General features: G+C 49.5%; 1 protein-coding gene across 3 annotated transcripts in view; it reads right to left on the bottom strand.

Moving 5' to 3' along the window:
- The window catches only part of Galnt15 (polypeptide N-acetylgalactosaminyltransferase 15), a 33,423-nt gene extending 12,509 nt beyond the window's left edge, over positions 1-20,914 (bottom strand). For 2 of the 3 annotated variants that reach the window (XM_006519699.4, XM_006519700.3), the window contains exons 1-5: positions 19,665-20,914; positions 9,174-9,340; positions 6,403-6,607; positions 3,235-3,399; positions 1,535-1,652 (exon numbers count right to left, since the gene is read on the bottom strand). In XM_006519699.4, coding sequence (XP_006519762.1) covers positions 1,535-1,652; positions 3,235-3,399; positions 6,403-6,607; positions 9,174-9,340; positions 19,665-20,203 — 1,194 coding nt within the window. In that variant the 5' untranslated portion in view covers positions 20,204-20,914. The remainder of the gene's footprint in view (positions 1-1,534; positions 1,653-3,234; positions 3,400-6,402; positions 6,608-9,173; positions 9,341-19,664) is intronic. The other variant, NM_030166.3, reaches the window with a different exon arrangement.
- Between the last annotated feature and the right edge of the window lie 650 nt (positions 20,915-21,564).

The raw sequence follows: 21,564 nt of genomic DNA, 5'->3' as shown, positions 1-21,564 counted from the left end.
GAGAGTTTGGGCAGCAAGGCGGGAGGGACAACAGAGGGCAGTTGTCCTAGACTGGAACTGAGGGGTAATGGCTGACAGCTATGCAGCTTCCTGAACACCACTGGGAAACACCTACAGAGTCAGTCTGCAAAGCAGTTCAGGGGTCAGCACCCCCACCTACCCGGGAATGCTTTCTCAGGAAGATATGTCTGCAGTGGCTAGGAAATTTCTAAAAAACCAGTGCTGTCTCCTGCTGAGAAGACACAAGAGGTAAAAGCGTACCCCCTTCTTCACTCATTCCAGAAGCTTCTCCCAGCTCCCCACTGCCCGTTGGACAAGAAGCCTTCATTCTATAGTTGGTGACAGAAATTACAGTGGAGAAGTGCTGGGCCAAGCCTTGGTTCAAGAACTAAAAAGCACACCAGGCACAGGGTTCTCAAAGCCTGTGTCCCAAGATACCTCGGAGAACTCCAAGGGCACTGCAGACATCTGTCATTTGTTAGAGAAGCAGCAGACTTGGTCATTATGCAGACTGCAAGCCTGGTGTAATTCACATGCCCACATTAGATGGGTCTGCCCATGTTATAGAATGGACACCTTTGCTGGGTTGGGCTTTCGACAGTTGGTGTGACTGAACAGCAAGCACAATGCTGTGATCAGTGTGGCACAGACAGTGAAGGTGGTGGCTGTCCAGCATGGTTCCCAGGACAGAGGGCCCATCAGGCCCATCATGGATCCCAGAACAGAGGGCCCATCAGGCCCATCATGGTTCCCAGAACAGAGGGCCCATCAGGCCCATCATGGTTCCCAGAACAGAGGGCCCAGCAGGCCCATCATGGTTCCTAGGACAGAGGGCCCATCAGGCTCATCATGGTTCCCAGAACAGAGGGCCCAGCAGGCCCATCATGGTTTCCAGAACAGAGGTCCCAGCAGGCATAGCATGGTTCCCAGGACAGAGAGGCTGAGCTACACCCAACCGGCCCTCAGTCTTGGATGTAACCACTCAATGCCAAGAGTGGTTTCACATCTGATTGGTGGGTGCTGTAATTGATCCCCTTGACTGTCCTAATGCTGCACCTCTTTAGTATAGTTGCTCACGTTGTGGTGACCCCCAACCATAAAATTATTTTCATTGCTGTTTCACAACTGTCATTTTGCTACTGTTATTAATCTCATTGTGTGTGTTCTGAAGGTCTTAGGTGACCCCTGTGAATAGGTTGTAACCTGTCAGGTTGAAAACTCCTGCCATAGATACTACGGGTGCCACGAGCAGAGAATGTACCAGAAGCTCTGAGTTCTTTGCAGTGAGAGGAAAGGCTGATAGCACACCCTCTCCAGATGAGGATGCTGATGGTCAAGTTTACAGAAGAGGCTGAGAGTAAAATCAAGGTAGGCCATAAGAGACATGGTCTGGAGGGAGGGTTGACATATGCTGCAATGACTATATATAATTTGCCCACAACTATCCCCAACACCTGTCCACAACAGCCTGCCTCTGAGCTACATACACGGCTCCAGAGATACCACCCAGGGCCACCGTTGACATAGGGCCTACCTTGAAAGACATCTCGAGATTTTCACTATCCCCCAGTGACAGAAGGGGATCGTATGCTCCGGTGTTTTGGAAGTAATGTCTGTCCACGGCCACCACCTCTCGGGGTACCACAGGGCTCCTGCACAGAGAAGCCAGATAGGAAACTGTAGTTCCACCCCAAGCACAGAAACAGGGCTTGGATGGGGCTTTCTGGCGGCATGTCCAGTGATTTAGACAGATGACTCTGGCCTTTGGTGAAGCTCAATACTTTGAATCACAAGACTGGAGCAGAGCAAAAATGTTTTAAATCCAAGTATCTTAAAAAGAGAACTGGGGGCTGGAGAGATGGCTCAGTGGTTAAGAGTGCTTGCTGCTCTTCCACAGGACCCAAGCTTAGTCTAGCACCCATGTCAGGTAGTCCATTAAAAACACTAATTCATTAAAAAAAATGTTGCCAATCAGAATTGAAACAATTACTTGATTCGGTTTCCACCTGAGCCATTTAGTTACTTGTGGGTTTTTGAATGAGACATATTACTTCTCTGAGTTCCTCACTCCTAAGTAGGATAAAATAACCATTCACAAAACAACAACAACAAATAACAAACAAACAAACAAACCAACAAACAAAAACCAAAAAAAAACCAGTTGGCAGTTGAACTTCCTGAGGGCTGAAATACAAAGTTGCACACAGTGCCAGACACAGTACACGCCATATTTTAAATACTAAGTGGTACTGTTCTGAGATCATTTTTCCTCTCTGGAATTCATAGGGGGGCTGTTCTCCTTGTTGCTGTTTGCTTGTCAGTCTTTGTTTCATTTTTTGAAACAAGGTTTCACTGTGGCCAGCACAGGCTGCCCTTGAACACTTGACCTTTCCTTGGGGTGACTGGTGTGTTCCACCAACACCTGGCTCCTGGTGTGTGTTTTAATTCCAAATGTTTGAAGTTTAGAAAGGGGTATATATGACATACTGCCTTTCGGCTTTTGGTGGGCTTTTGGTGATGCTCTCAGAGTGGGCTGGGACACCAAGTCAGCCCAGGCACACTTCTGCTGCCCCGTCCATTATGACGACAAGGTCTTCTGAGGGCTTTGGACTTTGTGGGTATCAATCGTGACTGAGGCTTTGTTCCAACCACCCAGCCACTGAGGGAAATAGGTGGTTTAAGGAGCTTGCTGCCTTGGATTGCATTATTGTGACATTGAGGGTTTAATCTGTATGTGCTCTGGGCACAGTGAAGTAGAGGCAGGCAGCCTGGCTGAGCCATTCCAGAGTTCATGACCCACAGAGTCTGTGAGCTTGGAGAACAGCTGTTGTTTAGCACACTAAATTCGAAGTGGTTTGTTACCCAGCAGAAAATTTCTAAAAAAAAAAAAAAAAAAACCTACTTAAATAAAATAATTGATCAGAAACCAAACATAGGAATAACAACTGCCAAAACTGGATCTATTTTGAGAATTATGATGTAATCGTTCAGCCAGCTAAGTCTTTCTTTTCACTGAGCAGGGTCCTGTGACCAGGGAATTTGCTGTTCCCTGGGGTCAAGATGAGCTCAGCTTCTTCAACAATCTCACCCTTGGCATCCGTGGAAGCTTCTGGAAGAGCTTCCCTGGACTCCATTGATACCACACCGGCAGCAGCGCTGTAGCTAGCTGATTGCTTTTTACACTATTCACAGCCTGACCGTCCAAGTGTGAGCTCAGGGAAGGGAAGGCCTCACCTGACAGGGCTGATGGGGGATGGGAGGGCCTTCTGCTCCTGCTCCCCCAGGGGCTTCCATCGGAAATCCAGCTTCCAATCCAGCGTCCCTCGATGCAGCTTGGATGCGGAGTACTGAAGCGTCTTCCAGTCAATCACGTCTATGACTGGAGACACCACTCGGCTCCTGGAAAGAACGGAGGATCAGACAATGATGCAGACCACTCACTAGCTGGGGGACAGAAACAAGATCTATGTAATGTGTAGCCCCGAGCAGCAGCCACGGGCCACTCCAGCCTGTTGGCCTTGAAACTGTGCTTTGTCCCAGGTGAGAATCTCAATTTAGAATATTTAATGTGGAAAGAAAAGGGATGTAAAAATACTTTAAATATTTTTTATATTGACTATGTACCGATATTATGTTTTGAATATACTGGATTTACTCAGATACATATCAGGACCAGGGAGCCAGGGTTGATAATGGACTCCAGATCCTTTGGCTAGGGTGTGGAGGAAGTTATGGCTCTTCAAAGCAGCTGTCTGGCACTGTCCCCTCTATAGCCCCACTGCACTAGGGAATGAAGTTCCTGGAGGTGTCCTCCTTTGGAGACACTGAATGCTCATCTGATGACAGATTGTGTCCTGACACAGACTCGAGAGGCAGCAGTGTTCCTTTCTCTCTCAGAGAGCAGCTATCGGCCCTGGCACGAAGGCCAGAGAAGCTTAGCTTTCACTAAGCTGTGGTGTGGTGTGCGCTGTGAGCAGTGTCAGGCAGCTCAGAAGAGCTGGTAGGACCGAGTACTACACAAATTAGGAAAAGGGGGTCTTAGACGCGTGTCACAGTGTAGCGATTCCAGAGAGGATAACTCAGGTGGCTGAAAGGCGGCTTTCTTTCAAGTTCTCAATGAGATAGGCTAGGTGATGTAATATCCAAAATGAATTCAAGACCACTCCGTACCTTCCCCTTTTGAGAAAGGACTTTCCAAACTGTACCAGCAGGCCAAGTGCAGAGCCAGATAAGGAAGCTGGCTGACTAAACAAATGTAAAAACATAGTTTTAGCGGTCAAAATGACCGAGCCTACAAGCTGCCAAAACAATATTAGCTGTTCTCAGAGAAATAACCATAACAAGATAGCAGCTCCCAGAGAAATCCCCCTGCCCCGCCTCACACTAAAATCCTCAAGGACAGACAAAATGAGAGTCACCCTATACAAACCAACCAATGTCTAAAAAGGTTATTGGCTACACCAATTAAAAGAAGCCAAACTATCCTGGTGCCTATATCCGGCCCTTACAAAGGTATAAAAAGTGTGTTCTTTCTTTGTTCTGGGTCTCTCCTCCGGCCTGCATGCTGAGGGGGGAGGGTTCCCCAACATGTTGAATAAGTAAAGTCCTCATGCGTTTTGCAGCAGTGGCGGTCTCTGTGGTCTTTGTGTGAGTGAGGGTCTTTTAACAAGCTACAACAGTGAGCTGGAGGAAAGAGTGGGCAAAGTCATGAGGAGGCCGTGGGAGGATAAACAGATGATCGAATCTCAGCGAGCAGTGGGCTTGTGAAGAGAAGACCCCCAAAACATCAGAATCCCAAGAGCAGAGGCTCTGGGGACTGGCATAAAAACAGAGAAAGACAGATACAAAGGAGTTGGGAAAGAAGCTACCAGAGGGGGTCCCATGGGTTTCATCCATAGATTGAAGAGTCTTGGCTCTCTGCCCCTCTTTCAGCCTACTATGAGGACTGAGATGACATGAAGGGTGTCAGCCATGTTTAACATGTCCCAGCACCAAGAAAGGGTGGGAGGAGCTGTTTCTCTTTGAACAGCTTCAGTGGTTCATAGGAAGAAATCTCACTCAGTACCAGACAGCCTGACCAGACAGACACCTGTCCTTCAAACTCTTTGCACATGGCTTCGCCTCTCTGAGACTCAGTTTTCTTCCCCAAGAAACAGAAGCAGGAACGAAGTGCCCTGAGCCATTTCATGGAGGGGCGTCACTGAAGAGCAGAGCACAAGATAACATTAATTGGTTCCCCAATGTTTTTTAATGTGAAGTCATGAGACAGGGAGAGGCGATCTCCAAGGTGCCCCCGAGATACTCATCTATTACATCAGGGTGGGGATTAGACAGGGAATGGTCCAAAAACTTGTGGTCAGCAAGGGTCCACAATTTTGAGAGTGCTAGCACACATGGAACAGAATCAAAGATGGCCTCCTTGTAGGCTTGGTAAACTTCTCTTGACCTCAGCCTGCTGCTAAACTTATCACACATCTCTTTGCTTATTGGGAGGCAGGCCAGGAGCAGGTAGAGATGTCCATCATGGGATTGGGCCAAATGGGTCTGTCTTGGTTCATGAATTTTTTTTTCTTCTTCTGTGTGATCATCCACAACTTCAAATGAGAGCAACCACAGGTTGTAGGAATTGGAACCATGGGGTCCAGTTCTAATCTAACAACTCCATCAGACTGGGAGCCAGGATGTCCACTATGTCTCAGTCCTGCTTGAGGGGCAGGGATGGTGGGTGACTGAGGCCCCTCCCCACACTGCTAGATAAGCTAGTTACCAAGATTAGGGTTCCTGGATAGGATATTCATACTGAGGACATGATTGATAGGTCGGACTCAGGAGGCATTGGAGATGAGAAAGAGAGTGAGAGAAAAGAACCCTATGGGCAAAGCAGTGCTAACCCAAGGGATGTGGTAAGGCCCTCTCAACTCCTCATTCCCAGGGCTTGGCCTTGTTAGCACGTCACACTGTGTGTAATGCAGAAGAGCAAAAGAAGCTGTCAAGAAGACTGGAGATGGGGATCTAATTCTTCTTCCTGGGCATGGGTGACCTGTGGTCTAGGCTAGTTTAGAAATGTCTTCCCCCATGGTGTGTTACAATCTCAGCTGAATCTGTGTTGAAGTCAGAGGTAATGTCAGGTACCATGTGTGCAGCTCTTCCTGAGTAGCCCAATGGGATTGGCTGCATTGAACATGACAGGAGCTGTTCTCTAGCCTCCCTTCCAGTAGGAACTCCCCATACTTATTACAAGGCTCAAGCATCTACAAGCTCCAAGGGATACAGAGCAAATAGTGGAGATCAAAGTACTTCTCAAATGGTGGGTGGATGCTCTGTTCTGTGAGTGACTGCACCTATGGGTTATCCCTCCCAGACCCACTCCTTCCTCTGCAAATCCCAGGTGGAACCAATTACCTGTCATCAGCTATTCTGCTGAGGAGGGGCTCCAGCCAACCAGGGTGGCACTCACAGTGGGCATCCATGAAGACCAGCACGTCCCCTGTGGCCCTGGTGGCCCCCAGCATCCGGGCTCCAATGGTGCCGAGCCTCCTATTGCTCCTGAGCAACTTCACAGCCTCCAGCCTGGCCACATATTCACTGAGAGCAGACTTCAGCAGTTCTGGAATTGACAGGGCCCTATCAATGGGCGGGGTCACAGATGCCACATGGAATAGCGCTGAGCATTACAGCGATCACTCTCTTAGAAGCCACATCGAGTACCGGATTCTCAGCCCCCAGTGTTTTATTAAAGGGTGGTCATTTCTAAGGTTTGGGATGGCTTATAAGAACGATTAGCCACCAGGAGGGATAGAGTAGAAAACCAGAAGAGGAGAGACCTTGCAAATGGTCTCCAAATGAGAGTATACCCAAGAAATCCTGCTCTTACTCCCCAGCCTCAGGCTCTTGCCCAGAGAACCCAAACTAAGTGGACAATGGGGTTAAGAACCCTGGGTCATAAAACTCTGTATCTGGTAGACCACTGAGGTGTCTGCCGTGCCAGAGGTCTCACCCCAGTGGCAGGGTGAGTCTGAGAAGAGGAGGGAGATGAGAGGCCTGGGCTACTTCTAGCTGTACGCTTTTGGAAAGACGCAAAGGCTGTGGTTCAGGGGCCAAGGATCCAGATGCCCTTTGGTGGGAACTGAGGACCAGAGAGGAATCCCGTCTCAGGTGTCTATTGTGATAAAACAACAACAGAAAGCAACCTGGGGAGGAAAGGGTTTATTTTGTTTTATAACTCTCAGGCCATAATCTGTCACTGAGGGAAGAAAGAGTGTGAATTCCTCGAAGGAACTGAGTCACCTCAGCAGCTGATAGGAAGGGACAACAGGTCGGAGGCCTCTGCCCCAGCCATGGCTGAGGAGTCTTTAGGCACTTTACCCAGCCCACCTACTGCCTATCAGCCTCAGCAAATACAGGCCAAATGTGCCTCATGCTCTGTACACTGTTCCAGTGCCTCCGGCTGCTCTGACTCTCTGCCGGGGCGTGGGGGGGTGGGGCAGAGGGGGAACCTGGCAAATGCAATATGGGAGAAACTCAAAAAGCACTAAGAAAGGCTCCATCCCTCCTTGCCATCCTCCCTAGCCTCCCTAGTTAGAGGTGCCGAGCAGATTCCTTTGCACAACGGAGATCTAGATCCTGAGGTGACTCAGAAGGCACTGAGGATGGAGCCCAGGGCTTCACCCCCAACAGGCAAGAGCTCCACTCCTGAGCTATATCCCAGTCCTTTGTTTGCTTTCTTTTTGAGATTATAATTTAATTATAACATTTCTTCTCACCTTTTTCTTCCCCTAAGCCTTCCCATATACCCCTCCCATTCTCTTTCAAATTTTCAAATTAATGGCCTCGTTTTCACTAATTATTATCACATCTATCTATCTATCTATCTATCTATCTATCTATCTATCTATCTATCTATCTATCCATCCATCCATCCATCCATCCATCCATCCATCCATCTATCTATCTATCTATCTATCTATCTATCTATCTATCTATCTATCTATCTAAACTGTTGAGTCCATATAATATTTTATGTATGTTTTCAGGGCTTACTGATTGGCATTGAACAACCTATTGGTAAATTCTTCCCTGGGGAGGACCTCTCCTGCTCCCAGCTTTTCTCAGCTGGCCTCGCTCTTTGTGGAGCATCGAAACTTTATGGGCCTCAACTTCCCTATTCAGTTTGGCATGTTCATTATTTGTTTTCTTTGAGATAGGGTCTTAATATGTAGCCCAGGCTGCCCCTGAACTCACAGAGATCCGGTTGCCTTTGCCTCCAGAGTACAGGGATTGAAGGTGTGTGCCACCAGGCCTGGCTCATAGTTTTAAAAAAATTGCTAAAAGTTCTCACTAAATTGTCTAAGCTGGCCTTGAACTCGCTCATACAGGCTGGCCTTCTGAAACTTGTGAAGCCTCTGCCTCGGCTTTCTAAGTAGCTGGGATTGCAGTCTCCCACTTCCACCCCACAGCCATAGTCAGTTTTAGCAAGTCTGTCTAGGGGGTTCAGAAAATGGAGGTCTGAGACCCATTCACTTACGTGGGAATCAGGTGAGAATTTCTCTGTTGATGACTGCTTTTTAATGCAGTTTCTTGTCCTGAGCATCCTGACAGAGGAAGCATCCCCCACATCCTACAGTCTGGCTCTGGGCCCAACTCTCCCTCTCTTAGCATAACTCAACTCTGGTCTTTTTCTCATCTTTGGTCCTCAGTTTCCCTTCTGGACAGCTGTCAGGTTTTGCCCAGCACCCAGGAGACAGTGAGCACCCACGTGGTGACCACCTTCTTTAGACACGATATCTTGGAGAGAGGATAACAGGATGTGCGGGGAGTCAAAGGCTGAGGAAGAGAACCCCAGCTGACTGAAGTGACTTTCCCAGGGGCCTCTTGGGTTTACCAAGTCCTGGGAGTTCCCTGTCCTTGTCCTTCCTAGCTTAGATGATTCTTCTTCTGCCCCTCCTTGCCACCTTACCGACCTCTGCTGGGGTCCTTCAGCCATTAATTATGCACACTGGAGTATATATATGCACACTGGAGTATATATATGCACACTGGAGTATGTGTTCCTTCTTCATTGGAAGCTTGCCTGTGGGCTTGAACTCCCTCTTTTACATGAAATCCCCCTTCCTTTTGTCCTCCCCTCCTCCCTTCTGTCCCAAGGTCAGAGCCTCCCAGTGATCCAGGGTTACCTTGCTGGCTGAGGTCATCTACAAGGATGATCTCCTGCAGCAGGGCCCTGGGTGCTGTGTCCAGGATGCTGTGGACAGTTCTCAAGAGCGTGGGCCAGGCCTCATCATGGAAGCAGAGGATGACGCTGGCTGTAGGCAGGCCACTTGTAGGGTGCTGCTGCAGACACCTGTGGGGAAGAGTGTTAGGGAGTCTTCCAGGGGAAGTTGAGAAGGCTTCTTCTTCTGCCAACTGTCCCTCACTCTTCATGCCTGGCTGGGCCACTGTGACCGTAGCCTCCTCCCATCCCAGTTCAGTGGCTCTCCCAGGATTTCAAGCGGCCACACAGAAATCCCAAAACACACTGTAGCAGCATGTTCCAGCTCTCAACCTTCAGATCCCAAGAGCCCAGCTGAATCCAGCCAGCTCCTTCTTTGTACTTGCAGGGAGCTGGTCCCATTCTCTGAGATGGTGGCCCTCAAGTGTATAGGGGGAATGGATGGCAAAGTCAACACGGCAGATGAGGGAACTGAGACTCAGCAGGCAGCCTACTCCCCTAGGCCATTTGAGTGGTACAGGGCAGAGCCCCAGATACTCTACATTCAGAATTTCTGGGTGATTCCTGCTTTAGCCACCCCTGTCTGGATACCCTGACCCACTGTATTGTCTGCGCCTTACACCTCAGCTCTGAAGTGAAGGAGGGGCTCAGAGTCTGCCTGAATTGCTGTCAGAGAGTCCACTGTAGAGGAAACTGATAACAGCCTAAGACACAGAGCAGCCCAGCACTCACACTTTACAAAAGGTCCCACTTAAAGTGAAACTTCTTTCTGGGTCGGAGTCACCAGTCTGGGCCTAGCCCTGTCTGGGGGACACAGTTCCCCAATGATGCTGAGTGTCCCTCTGCCTGGTCCCTTCCTCACCAGAGTGGGAGCTTTTACTGAGTAGTAGTGACACTTGGGATGAAGACCAGAGATGTTTGGGAGCTGTGGACCAAGCTGCTGCAGCCCACATGCCTTTCCAGCCACGATAGACTTAATCCCATCAGCCACGAGCGCAAATAAGCTCAAATATGTTCTCCTTCCAGCAGTGTTTCTGTCAAACACTCAGTCATACAGGTGAGAAGAATAACTGATGTCTGTGAGGTTTTACATTTACATGTGTGCATGCATGTGTGTGTGTGTGTGTGTGTGCATGCACAAATAAGCAAGTGAGTGGAGGTCAGAGGGCAACTTGCTGAAGACAGTTCTCATCGGCTACTGTGTAGGTTCCAGGAACTGGGTGGGTCTTTGGGCCTGGCAGCACGCTATGCCATTAGCTGCTCTGCCATTTGTAGCTTTGCTTAGTGTTTGGAAGTGATCAGGTTCCTCATTTTAAAAATTAGAACCATTTTCCTCTTGAGCCAGGTGTGAAAAAAGTGTGAGTGTGGACTCTCTGTCATCATTTTTGTAAGGTGCTGTTTATAGATGTGTGTGTGTGTGTGTGTGTGTGTGTGTATGTATTTGTCAGGGCTACATTGAGCTCACTTAGGTAAGTGCTCTACCACTGAGCTACATCTCTAACGCTTATTTAATATGTATGTATGTATGTATGTATGTATGTATGTATGTATGTATGTATGTATTTAGGTGGCACAGACGCTGTCGTAGCTAGGGTTTTACTGCTATGAACCATGACCAAGGCAACTCTTATGAAGGACAGCATTTAATTGGGGCTGGCTTACATGTTCAGAGGTTCAGAACTCACAGATTTGCTTGTCTCTGCCCCCTGAGTGCTGGGTTTAAAGGCGTGTGCCACCACCGCTCAGCTAGTGTTCTTGATTCTGTAGGGTCCCTTTATAGTAGGCAGACAGTTAGAGGAGCTAGAATTTCAAAGGGTGCTCTCTTTCCAAAATTTTTGAGTTTGACGACCAGACACTTGTGTGTTTTCTCTTCAGACTGAGAGACGTGGTGAGCAGATGGATGGGAAGTGTGAATGGTTACAGCACACAGGCTGACAGGGCTTCTGTAGGTTTGATGGGCAGAGAGTGCATGACTCCACAAAGCTGGGTGGGTCTCCTGGTGCAGTGTGGAGAGGACCTACCTCCTCTCCCCGGAAGAAGCCCTCACGACCTTCAAGATTCACACAGACCATACGGACCACCTCCTCAGGTCAGAGGAGACCAGAGCTGAAGGCATTGTTCTTATTAAATGGTGGGGCTGCTGTCTGACAAACGTCTTACCAACCCAATTTTTTAGTGCTGGACATGTGTCCCAAAGCCCGGCCCTGCCTGCACTGCCTCACCTTCTGAGGGAGCATTGGGAGAGCTTAAACAAGGAACCAAGCTGACTCAGGTTTGGAGCCCGCCTTTGCTATGGACATCGCTAATTACCCAGCATCTGGACAAACACCTCTTTCCAGGGCAGGAGTGTGGCCTGAATGCAGAGGGACAGTCCCCACGCCGAGAAGCATGTCAAAGCATGCTCACTGCTTGCCCCCCACCCCCGGGAACTTGGCAGATGCATTTGCATGGTGTTCTGAAGAGGCTGAGTCACCGCATTGTACCAGTTGGCCTGGCTGGAGCACTAGCCTCTCCCTCCCATGTCCCCTGGCCAGGGTAGAAAGTGTTCTAGCAGTTTCCTAAAGCTGTGTTGTCATTACTGCTCCCACTACACCAGTGGGAGTCCCCCCCGCCCCTAGGTGGCCTTCCATATCTTATCTCTTGCCCTGCAGCTGCTTGTCAGTGTACCCCAGTGGACCTAGAACTCTTTAGGGGGTGGGGCTAGGGCTGGTCTTGCTCATCTTCGTTAAATAAGATCTTTTCAGGGGGCTGAAGAGATGTCTCTGTGGTTAAGAACACTTACTGCTAATGGAGAGGACCCAGGTTTGGTTCTCAGCACCCACAAACAGTTCACAACCGTTCTTAACCTCAGTTCCAGAGGCTCTGATGCCCTCTTCTGACCTCCTTGGGCATGTATCAGGCACATATATGGTACACATGCATACACATAGGCAAAACACACTTAAAATTAAACAAACAAACAAATATGGAAAAAAGGGTTTGTTCAAAGAATGAAGATTCTGCTCTTAGTCTCAAAGAATACCCAGGCTGGCTGTGTACTGGAGAACTACCCAGGCTGGCTGTGTACTGGAGAACTACCCAGGCTGGCTGTGTACTGGAGGAGCACCCAGGATGGCTGTGCACTCAAGGAGCACACAGCACTAACTGACAGGAGTCAATACCAACTTCCATCATGATGAGAAATCTAATTTTCTACCTTGCCTGTAGGCAATAGCTGGGAACAGCAACTTCCACACAAGGCCAGAACATGGCTGGAGAGAACCCTTAGTACAATGGACCAAATACTTGCAGGTGACACAGGTACATAGGAAGGGCAGAGTCATCAGAGGAAGTCGCCACTGACAACTGCACCATTGTCACCTGCACCACCACTACCTACACCATTGTCACCTGCCATCTTCTACCAGGGCACACATTCTCAGGGCAGTAACACCCTCTCTTTGGGGCTTCATGAGATAAATCCCTTCTTACCTCTGACCCTGGATCACAGATGGGTACCAAATGGAGTCATGGTTCTGAACCCTGACTGGATCCAGAATGTTTGCCTGAAGAGTTTGTTCTTCAGAAGTTCAGAGATCATCAGCCACCATGAGAAGGCCACAGATAAAGCAGGACACCCCAGGAGGTTAGCGCAGAGCTCTCTGATGCTAGTGAGCATCACTGACAATGGAATCTTGTTGGATGCACAGTCACACTGAGAATGTCTGCATGGGGCCTTGAAACCTTGCACTGCAAGCAAATTCCTGAGTGATGTGGACGCCTGGGCCACAGCTGTAACTGCAGGCCAAGCGAGGGCAGAGCAGTTGGGCAGGAGCCAGAATGCCTGTCCTTGGGGTGTCAGAAAAGCCAGCGCCTTGGAGATGGGTTGGGAGTCCCTCACATGTCTCTGATCTCCAGTCTTGCCCATCCCTCGTGCCCTCCCTCACTGGAGGCCAGTCTGAGGCCAGTCCCTTAAGTAAGGTGAGCATCTCTGTTCTTAGACCTGAGAGGACCTTGTGAATGTTCCTGGATGCTCACTTATTAGAGTGAATCAGAAAGCAAGTTCCAGACAACCCTGTAGATCTGGTAGGAGACTCATTAATTTTTCACACATTAAAAAATATTGTATGTCCTGATGAGGTCACTGGGCGCCAGGGTCTTCACTAAAAGGTGGCAGAGGTTAGCCTGCGTCAGTGCTGTTCATGTGTCATGTAACATTTGGTGTTCACCCACTGCAGAGGTAGTTTCCAGAAAACTAGTGACTGATGGAAGTGTTTCAGATAGCTGGAGGATAGCAGTACAGCTACATCGGCCTATGAAGTGGGGAGCCCCCTTACTATGGAGGGCAGAGCGGTATGAGAGAACATGGTACCCCAATGAGTCATGTTGCACGGCAGACTATGAGAGAAGACTTTGCCATGTTCAATTATATACTATGTGTGGATGGAAACAAGCTGAAAGATCTGAAAGGAAAAGGCAATCAAGCTGAAAAACGGGAGAGCTAAAACTGAGCTGCGAGCCACAGAAACAACTCATTATAAAAATCCCTGTTAAGGCGATAACTCTCCGAGCTGGTGCGCCAGCTGTGCCTCGGGGCTTCCTGGGGAAGACTCAATAGCCCACCCTGTCTACCACTGTTGGGCAGCTCGCCCACAGCTGCCATGCCCAGGGGTGTCGATCCTTAGCCCTGTGCCTTCAGCCGACTTACTGGATATCTTTAAAAATAATTGTAGGTAGAAATTAGGTGTATGTTCAAAAGGATAAAAAGTATCTGAGTAAGTTTGAGGTATGGCTAAGCAGTCTTTGACTAATTGTACCTCTCACTTTGCCCTAGTCACACAATAGTAGCACAGGTAAATATGGAACAAAACAGAACACAATAAAGTAAGATTTCCCTCCCGGGCCAGGTCAGCCTCTGAGCACAGAGAGGCCTGGATAGTCTGCCCTAAGTGGAGTGTGTGCGTGGCCAGTGCCAGTGGTGCCCTTGGCTTATACCTCTCTACCCTAGGCTCTTACTGTGACAGTAACTTGACCCATAGCAGCCCTCCATTTAACATTAGACGAGTTTAAACTCAGACTCCGAGAGTGCACATTTAAATATACTTTCAACGGCGTTTTAAAAAGCTGCAGGCAAGCGTACATAATTTTAGTGCATTTTCAAAAGGAGTGACCTCAGATCATATGAATATCCGTCAGAAAAGACTGTGAATTAAGTGAGGAGTTAACACTACAACTGAGATAGAAGTATGGTCTCTGCCTGCTCTTCTATTGACCGATGAAACAATATTCTAAACAAAAGTGTGTATGTGTATGTATGTGTGAGTGTGTGTGTGTGTGTGTGTGTGTGTGAGTGTCTCTGTGTATGTGTGTCTGTGTGTATACACATGTGCATACAGGTGCCTGCAGAGGTCAGAAGAGGGCATTGAATCCTCTGGAGCTGGATTTATAAGCAACTGTGAACTTGATGCCATGGGAGCTATATTGCAAACTCAGGCTGTTTGCAAGAGCAATGCGGGCTCTAACTGCTGAGCCGTCTCTCCAGTTCCTCATATTCCCCGAGCCCAGTACTGGGGCTTGATTCTTGGATGGAATGGGCTAAGCACATTCCCTTGCACTGAGCTATGTCCCAAGCATCCAACTTTCACATGAGTGTTAGTGCCACAGGGAACATCTGATGTAGCGATTACTGCCACCCCTCACTAGTCTGAGTGGGGCCTTGGAGTCTGCAGGGCTGATGCCATAGGTCTATGGATCCCACCTGGGTGGGGCCAGGTAACTAACACTGGTGTAAGTTCTCCTCCCTAGGAATGAGAGGGAATCTCATGCAGGCTGACCTCTCCCCAGATCCCTAAGGCCAGCACAGAGCAAGCCCCCTCCTCACACTGGCACCCTTAAGCACTTTGGACTTTTGGGTTATACTGAGCAGTTTCTGCCTCAGCCATGTGGCAGTGAGAGGGATCAGAGGAAACATTGTCCCCCATCATGGCCACACCACATGGGCCTCAAGGGACAGAAGCATGGTGTCTTCTGATTGCCCTCATGACATGGCCGGCTAGGCCCAGATCCAAACTTCACTGACAATGTTTTGGTGGGAATGGGGATGCTGGGTCCCTTCCTAGTTCTGTTTTTCCTCTCCCTCTGCCGCCCTGTCAGTCATAGCTCCATTGTCTCTCACAGGTCAGACTGTTGAACTCACAAGAGGAGCAGAGAGTCATCAGGTGACCCACTGTCTGGCATGTCCCAGGCATCTCAGGGAACGGAATGGACCATGAATTATGACACTGCTCTCTGCTCGACAACACAGCTACCTCCTAGCTCAGGAGAAGAGACCCCTCCCAAGCTCTTTCCACTGGCTTTCAATGCTGGAGACCAGCCTTGTGCAATTAGACCCTGCTTCTCAGCCTGGCTGCCTGCAAAAGCCATCTCACCCTCATGGATCAGATATGAGGTGGGGCACAAAGACCAAATGTCTGTGTTTGAACTCACACACAGGCGAACTGGGCCTACACATACTTGAGATCCGCTGGTGTAGGCCCTGGCTGCTGAAAGCAGAGCCAGGACAGCAGACTTAGCCTCTCAGGCTGCAGCCCAGACCTCCGAAATCCAGCTCTGCCCACCAACCCACTACTGCATGTTCACAGGCATGTTGAAGGTTGAGGATCCCTGCTCTGGCTAACCTGACCTAGAAAGTTGACTTTGAACAGGGTTCCCAGAGCATCTTCAGAGCATCTGTAGTGCCCAGGAGCCTGTACTTCAAACAAGCCTTCTGGGTGCTTGGATGCACCACAAATATTAAGTGTAAGCCAGATGGGCACTTTGTAGGTTGCATTTAGCCCTCTGGTGTTCTGGGACGAGACTCTGGGCAGTTTCAGCTCCTTGGTACTACTAAGGATTCTGTGGTAGGCATCCACCAATGCACTCTCAGAGGCTGGGAGGTGACCAGCTTTAAGACCGGCAAGCTTTAAATGTTTGCAATTCAGGTGTCTTTCCCAGGCCTGGTCCAGAAATTGGCAGACTCGGAGTCTACCATAATGGTTTAAGAGCTTAACTTTGGCATCGAACAGGCTGTTGGGTCACATGGCACCAACCCATTCCCCTTTCTACACCTTGATTTTCCTCATTCATAAAATGGACCCCACTGAACAGATCTGTGAAGCAGATTCAGGAGGTAAAAGCCACTTATTGGGGGAGTCTCTAGCACATATTATATGTTTACTAGAGTTTGCCTCTGTCTGGAGACATTTGTTCTGAGATGGGGGTCTAGTGGTGTAGCTCAGGCTGTCTTTAAACCCACAATTCTCCTGCCGCACCCTCCTTCACCGAGTGCTGGTGTCACAGGCATGTACCACCATGAGCCTGTCTTTTGGCTTCTTTTACTCTAGTATTTTTTTATATTTCAGTCTTTCATTATCAGTAACTCCATTGAATGTCCTCCATGCAAACTGATCTCCAGCTGCAATTCTTGAGGAGACCTCAAACCTAGCCAGGAGACTGACAAAAACCAGGGTGGTGTGGGGTCTGGGTGAAGGTCAGGAGGACATGCCTGGGTTAGGAGTCAGGGAGGAGACTGGAGGCGTGTGGGACAAGGGACACCAGAGGCAGAGGTCTCCCAGCCCTGGCAGGAAAGCTCAGGGCTCCACACCACATACAGTGCTTACTATGTGGTGTCTCTTGCTTTTCTACCCAGTAGAATGGGATGGGGGTGGGGGACACTGCTACCTTGGATAGGGTAGAGGTTGTGCCTGGAATCAGATTGCAGGTATGAGCGCTGGTTGTATCGACTGCACTCACTGCCAGTGACCAGCAGAGGGCTCTGTCTACCTCTACATAGAGTTGGTAACTGAGACTCCCAGATTGGAGTGCCCAAGTGTGTGCTTCACTGGAAGCAAAGAGGTTTCTTGACGCCAGAGACCTTTCAGTGTGGAAATGGGGTAGGTCCCAGACAACTGCGATGCACTGGTTACCATGGAGGGAAGAAACAGCCAAAGAAACGGTCTGCCCAACGTATACGTATATATCCAAGCATGTTTATATCAAACACACCTGGTATATGTGTATCCACTTGTACCACCAACTCCTGTGCACACATGAACATTGCACCACAAGTATATACACATGAAACACACTTGCACACAAGCACATGACCATTGCAAGAAACATTTACAACACACATGTTACACGCATGCAAGCTATAGAACACACATATGCATGCCCCATAGAACATAAAAAATATTGTATCATAACATATACATATAGGCATAGGCACAGTACATGTCACATCATACACACATGTACCATATGTATACACATTATACTCCTGCATGCTAAACATAGTAACATCTACACCTGTGCCCAGTAATCATGCCACAAAATGCACCCAGTTCATACTGTACACACAGCATATCCATGTACTACATAATAAATGCATAATACACGCACATGTGTCTTACACACAGAGCACTTGCAGCACATATGCAGCACATACAATATGTATAACACATATAATATACACAAAGGCCCATAATACATATGAAACACTGTCCCAGCACAATACACATACACACTACATAAAAACAAGACAAACACACAACTTAACACACACACAGTTCCACATAATACATGCCCCAATGCACAATAGATATACTATGTATGTATGTACAGTCTACATCCACAGCTTGAAAACACACACACCATCATATCAATATAGCTCACACCTATGCTTATCATACCACACAACCTGCAGATACCAAACCCTAAACTACTATGCACATGTACTACCCACCACACACCCCATTTAAAGTACATAGCATAATATACACTCAACACACAGTGCACGCACAGGTCATAGGTGCACAAGCACATGTGTGCATGTGTAGGGTGCTTTGGAAACACAGTCACACACACACACACACACACACACACACACACATCCCCAAAGCCAGAGCCAGTGTTTCTTGTTTATGGAATGGAGATGTTCACTCTAGCTCTCAGCCAGTGAGAACACGCACGGAATGAACTGCTAAGCTGTTCCTTCATCCAGCAGCTGTATGGGGTGTGCGGGATGCTGGGTCATGCAGTGTGCAATCGCTCCTGACCTTCTGCAGACTCAACACAGCAGGGGAAGCAGGCACTGCAGAAATGCACACACTCAGAGCCATGTCTGTTCTACAAGGTGTTGTGAGTTCAAAGACAGCCCGAAACCAGAGCAGGGCAGGAGTGTCCTGGGAAGAACTTTTATAGCCAAAGTGTGAAGTTAGCATAGCAGAACTGGGACTCAGGGCAGGTGAGTATTGCAGGACACACAACCTAAACTGGCTCGTGCTCCCAGTGATCTGCACACCTGTGCACGTGAGTGGCTCAGCGACCAGGCTGAGAGGGGTTAGGGGTCCAAAGAGTCCCGGCCCTGCTCCTAGTTATCCCACACATGTCATTTTGCTTCCAGGGATAGATGATGTTTGCTTTCCAGAAAGCTCAATGGGCTGTGGAAAGAGCCATGGCTTCTAGGGCAGGGCCCAAGGCCACTCTAGCTACCCAGCCACATTGCTTCTGGATGTGAGCAGGCAATCTCTTGTCTGTCTCTGTGGCTATTCATGGTGGGAAGGGACCGGGGACTAGAGAGTGAGCTACTGTCTCCCTGGGCACAAATCTGCATGTCACATACATCTAGAAGCTTGAATCCTGGGGTGGGGCGCCCTGCAGGCTGAGTTGTAGGCAGTGCAACACACGAACTCTCAGGCATTGGAACTGTTCCTTTCTTGTAGGGACCAAGGAGAGGAGCAGAAAGTGACGCTACAGGCTCCCCTGGCACTTAAATGCCACAATTCAAATTTCTCCTTTGACACTTACTAGCTGCAGTGAGCAAGCTGCAGGGCCTCTCTGTGCCTTACTTTCAACTGTACAAACCAGGCGTGAGGCTAACATTCGTACAGTGCAAGTGGACTTTTCTAGGGCCTTATGGGTCTCACAGGGAAAGCTCTTAGATTAAAACCAGGCACAGGGCAAGAAGTACGTAGACATTTCTTGCAATTCTTGCATCTGCTTCTTTGACCCCAGATAAAGGTAAACACTAATAGTAACCCAACGTGAAGACTGCCCTGGAGTCAGCATGAGAGAGAGATGGAAGGTTCCTCGAAGCTTCTGCTCCCATCTCACTGTGTGACCTAGGGGGACTAAAGGCAGGCCTGGGAAGAGAATGAACGAATGAGATCGTCCCTCCCTCGGGACTTGTTAGTAGCTCATCAGTGACTCTGGGGCTTCTGACTGAGCAGGTCTGAGACAGGATTTGAGGATCTCCAATTCAGGCACTTCATCAGCCAGGCTGATATCTGGCCCCAGGGCCCACATCTTAAGGAGCACTGTCCTAAGGGAGCACTGTCCTAAGGATGGGAGAGGCAGACTGCAGAGTTGGCACCTGGGACTTTACTACCACTGAGTCACACGCTTAGACTGGAGAAGAGATGGCAGGGCCCTTACTTACAGTGGGTGTCGCACCTCGGGCAGGACTCTCCTCAGGGGCAGGCGGGCACTGAGTGGCTTGTTGAGGCCATCTGAGTCCGGGCCAAGTGGGGTCAGCACCTCTTCTGATTCCTCCCCATCCTCTTCGGTCCTCCAGTCCTTTTCCAGGGCTTCCTCATCCCATCTCCTGCTCCTGTGTTTGATGAACTGGTAGCTGCCCTGTCTCCTGCCCTGGCTCTGACTCCTCCTAGCTCTGGGTGAGGCCACGGCCACCAGCAGTTGATCCTCCTGCAGGGAGATGAAGGATGGCAGGCCATCCAAGAGACTGTACTCATCACCTTCAGTCTCAGCCTCCAGGACCCACTCCTGAGAGTCTCCAAAGTCCAGGCGGTACCCCGTGTCAGGGCTGTGTTTGCTGGCCTGAGCTGTGACAGCCTGGTGCAGGGTGGGCGGGGGAGGATGCAGCAGGATCACCATCATCAGGACACATCCCAGAGTCAGGAAGAGTAGGAGGAACTGAAGCCTGGAACGTCCACTCCTGGGTCGCTTCCTCGGGAGCATGTCGCAGCCACTCGCCACGAAGCAACAGGTCCTGATCAAGTTTGCTTCCTCCTTGCTATCCAGGTACCTTCAAGCTCGAAACTGAACCTGGGCTGTTCATTCCAGCTAAAAGGCTTTTTGCCATCCACCTGCACCTCTTATCCCACCAGACGTTTGCTAACGTCTATATGCTAACGTAGCATTTATAAGACCCACTGCCCTCTAGAATCAGAAAGCCACCAGAGCCTGGGCTCCTGGGTCCTCTCTGAGTGTTAGCTGTCTTCTGAGAAGGGTCTCCGGTTGTTGGCTCCTCTCTCACCCTGCTCTTGTCCATCCTGCTCTGGTGATTAGCCCATGTTCTTTCCCCCTCTGCATGAGTGGTCAGGTTCTACAAGCTGTCTGGGGCGAGTTGCTGGGGGATTCAGTCAAGCCAAGATGACAGACATCCTCCTTGGGATGCCTTGAGTCAGGTCAGAGCAACAGATGTAAAGCCGGCAGGCACGGTCGGGGTTTCCTTTCACACATACCTCCAGCTCTGCAGGAACCCTCTGCCAGATAGGACAGGGAGCCAAGTGTGCGTCTCGCTCCTGGTCCTAATGCCCCCGTGTTCCCAGGCTTTGCACAGCCACACAGCGTCACCCCAAGAGCCGATCCAAAACAGCAACCTCCCAGGAGTTCAGACTTGAGCACCATTCATAGGGAGGCATCCTCTCCCCACCCAGAAGAGCAGGAAGGAGAATTCCCTTCTGGTTTGGACAGGCTGCCAAGGTGACGCAGATGCCAGGAGCCAGCTGCCTGTCAGCACCTTCAATCTCCCAAGGCAATCTGCCTGGCTCCTTCCTGGGGCCCCACTAGCCTTTCCTTTCTAAAAGTGAGGAGCAGAGGGAGCCCTTGTAAGTCTGGCTACCTGGCTTCCTCAGAAGCACCTGGAGGCTGATGGAGGACAGGCATACTTCAAGCTCTTTCAGTCTTCAAACTCCATTTAGCTTGTACACACATAATGAGCAGCTGCCGGCCATATGCCCCCAACTGTTCCCTGGGCCAGGAGTATAACAGAGAATGAAGTCAAACTGGGACCTCCGGGTGCTTACATGACAGTGAGGGAGATGGAGAGATGGTCTGTTAGTGTCTGGAGGTCAGACTATGTCAAGGGCCAAGGGGGAGGGGCAGGGGGCGGGGGGCGGGGACGAGGCAGAGATGGGAGCTGGGGAATATGGGCTGGAGGTTAAAAATCAATCTGAAGTGGCACTGTGTGTTTCCTAGAAGAACCAGCATCTGTGTAATGGGGAGAGTCACAGAAGGAGTAACAAAGGCGAGGCTCTGAAAGGAGTGGGTCTGGTATAGGGAACAGCGGGCCAGAGCATAGCAGGCCAATCGCACTG

Source organism: Mus musculus, chromosome 14, assembly GCF_000001635.26.
Source record: "Mus musculus strain C57BL/6J chromosome 14, GRCm38.p6 C57BL/6J".
NCBI lineage: Eukaryota > Metazoa > Chordata > Mammalia > Rodentia > Muridae > Mus > Mus musculus.
Note: the sequence above shows the minus strand (reverse complement) of the source record. Positions and strands in the feature narration are given on the sequence as shown.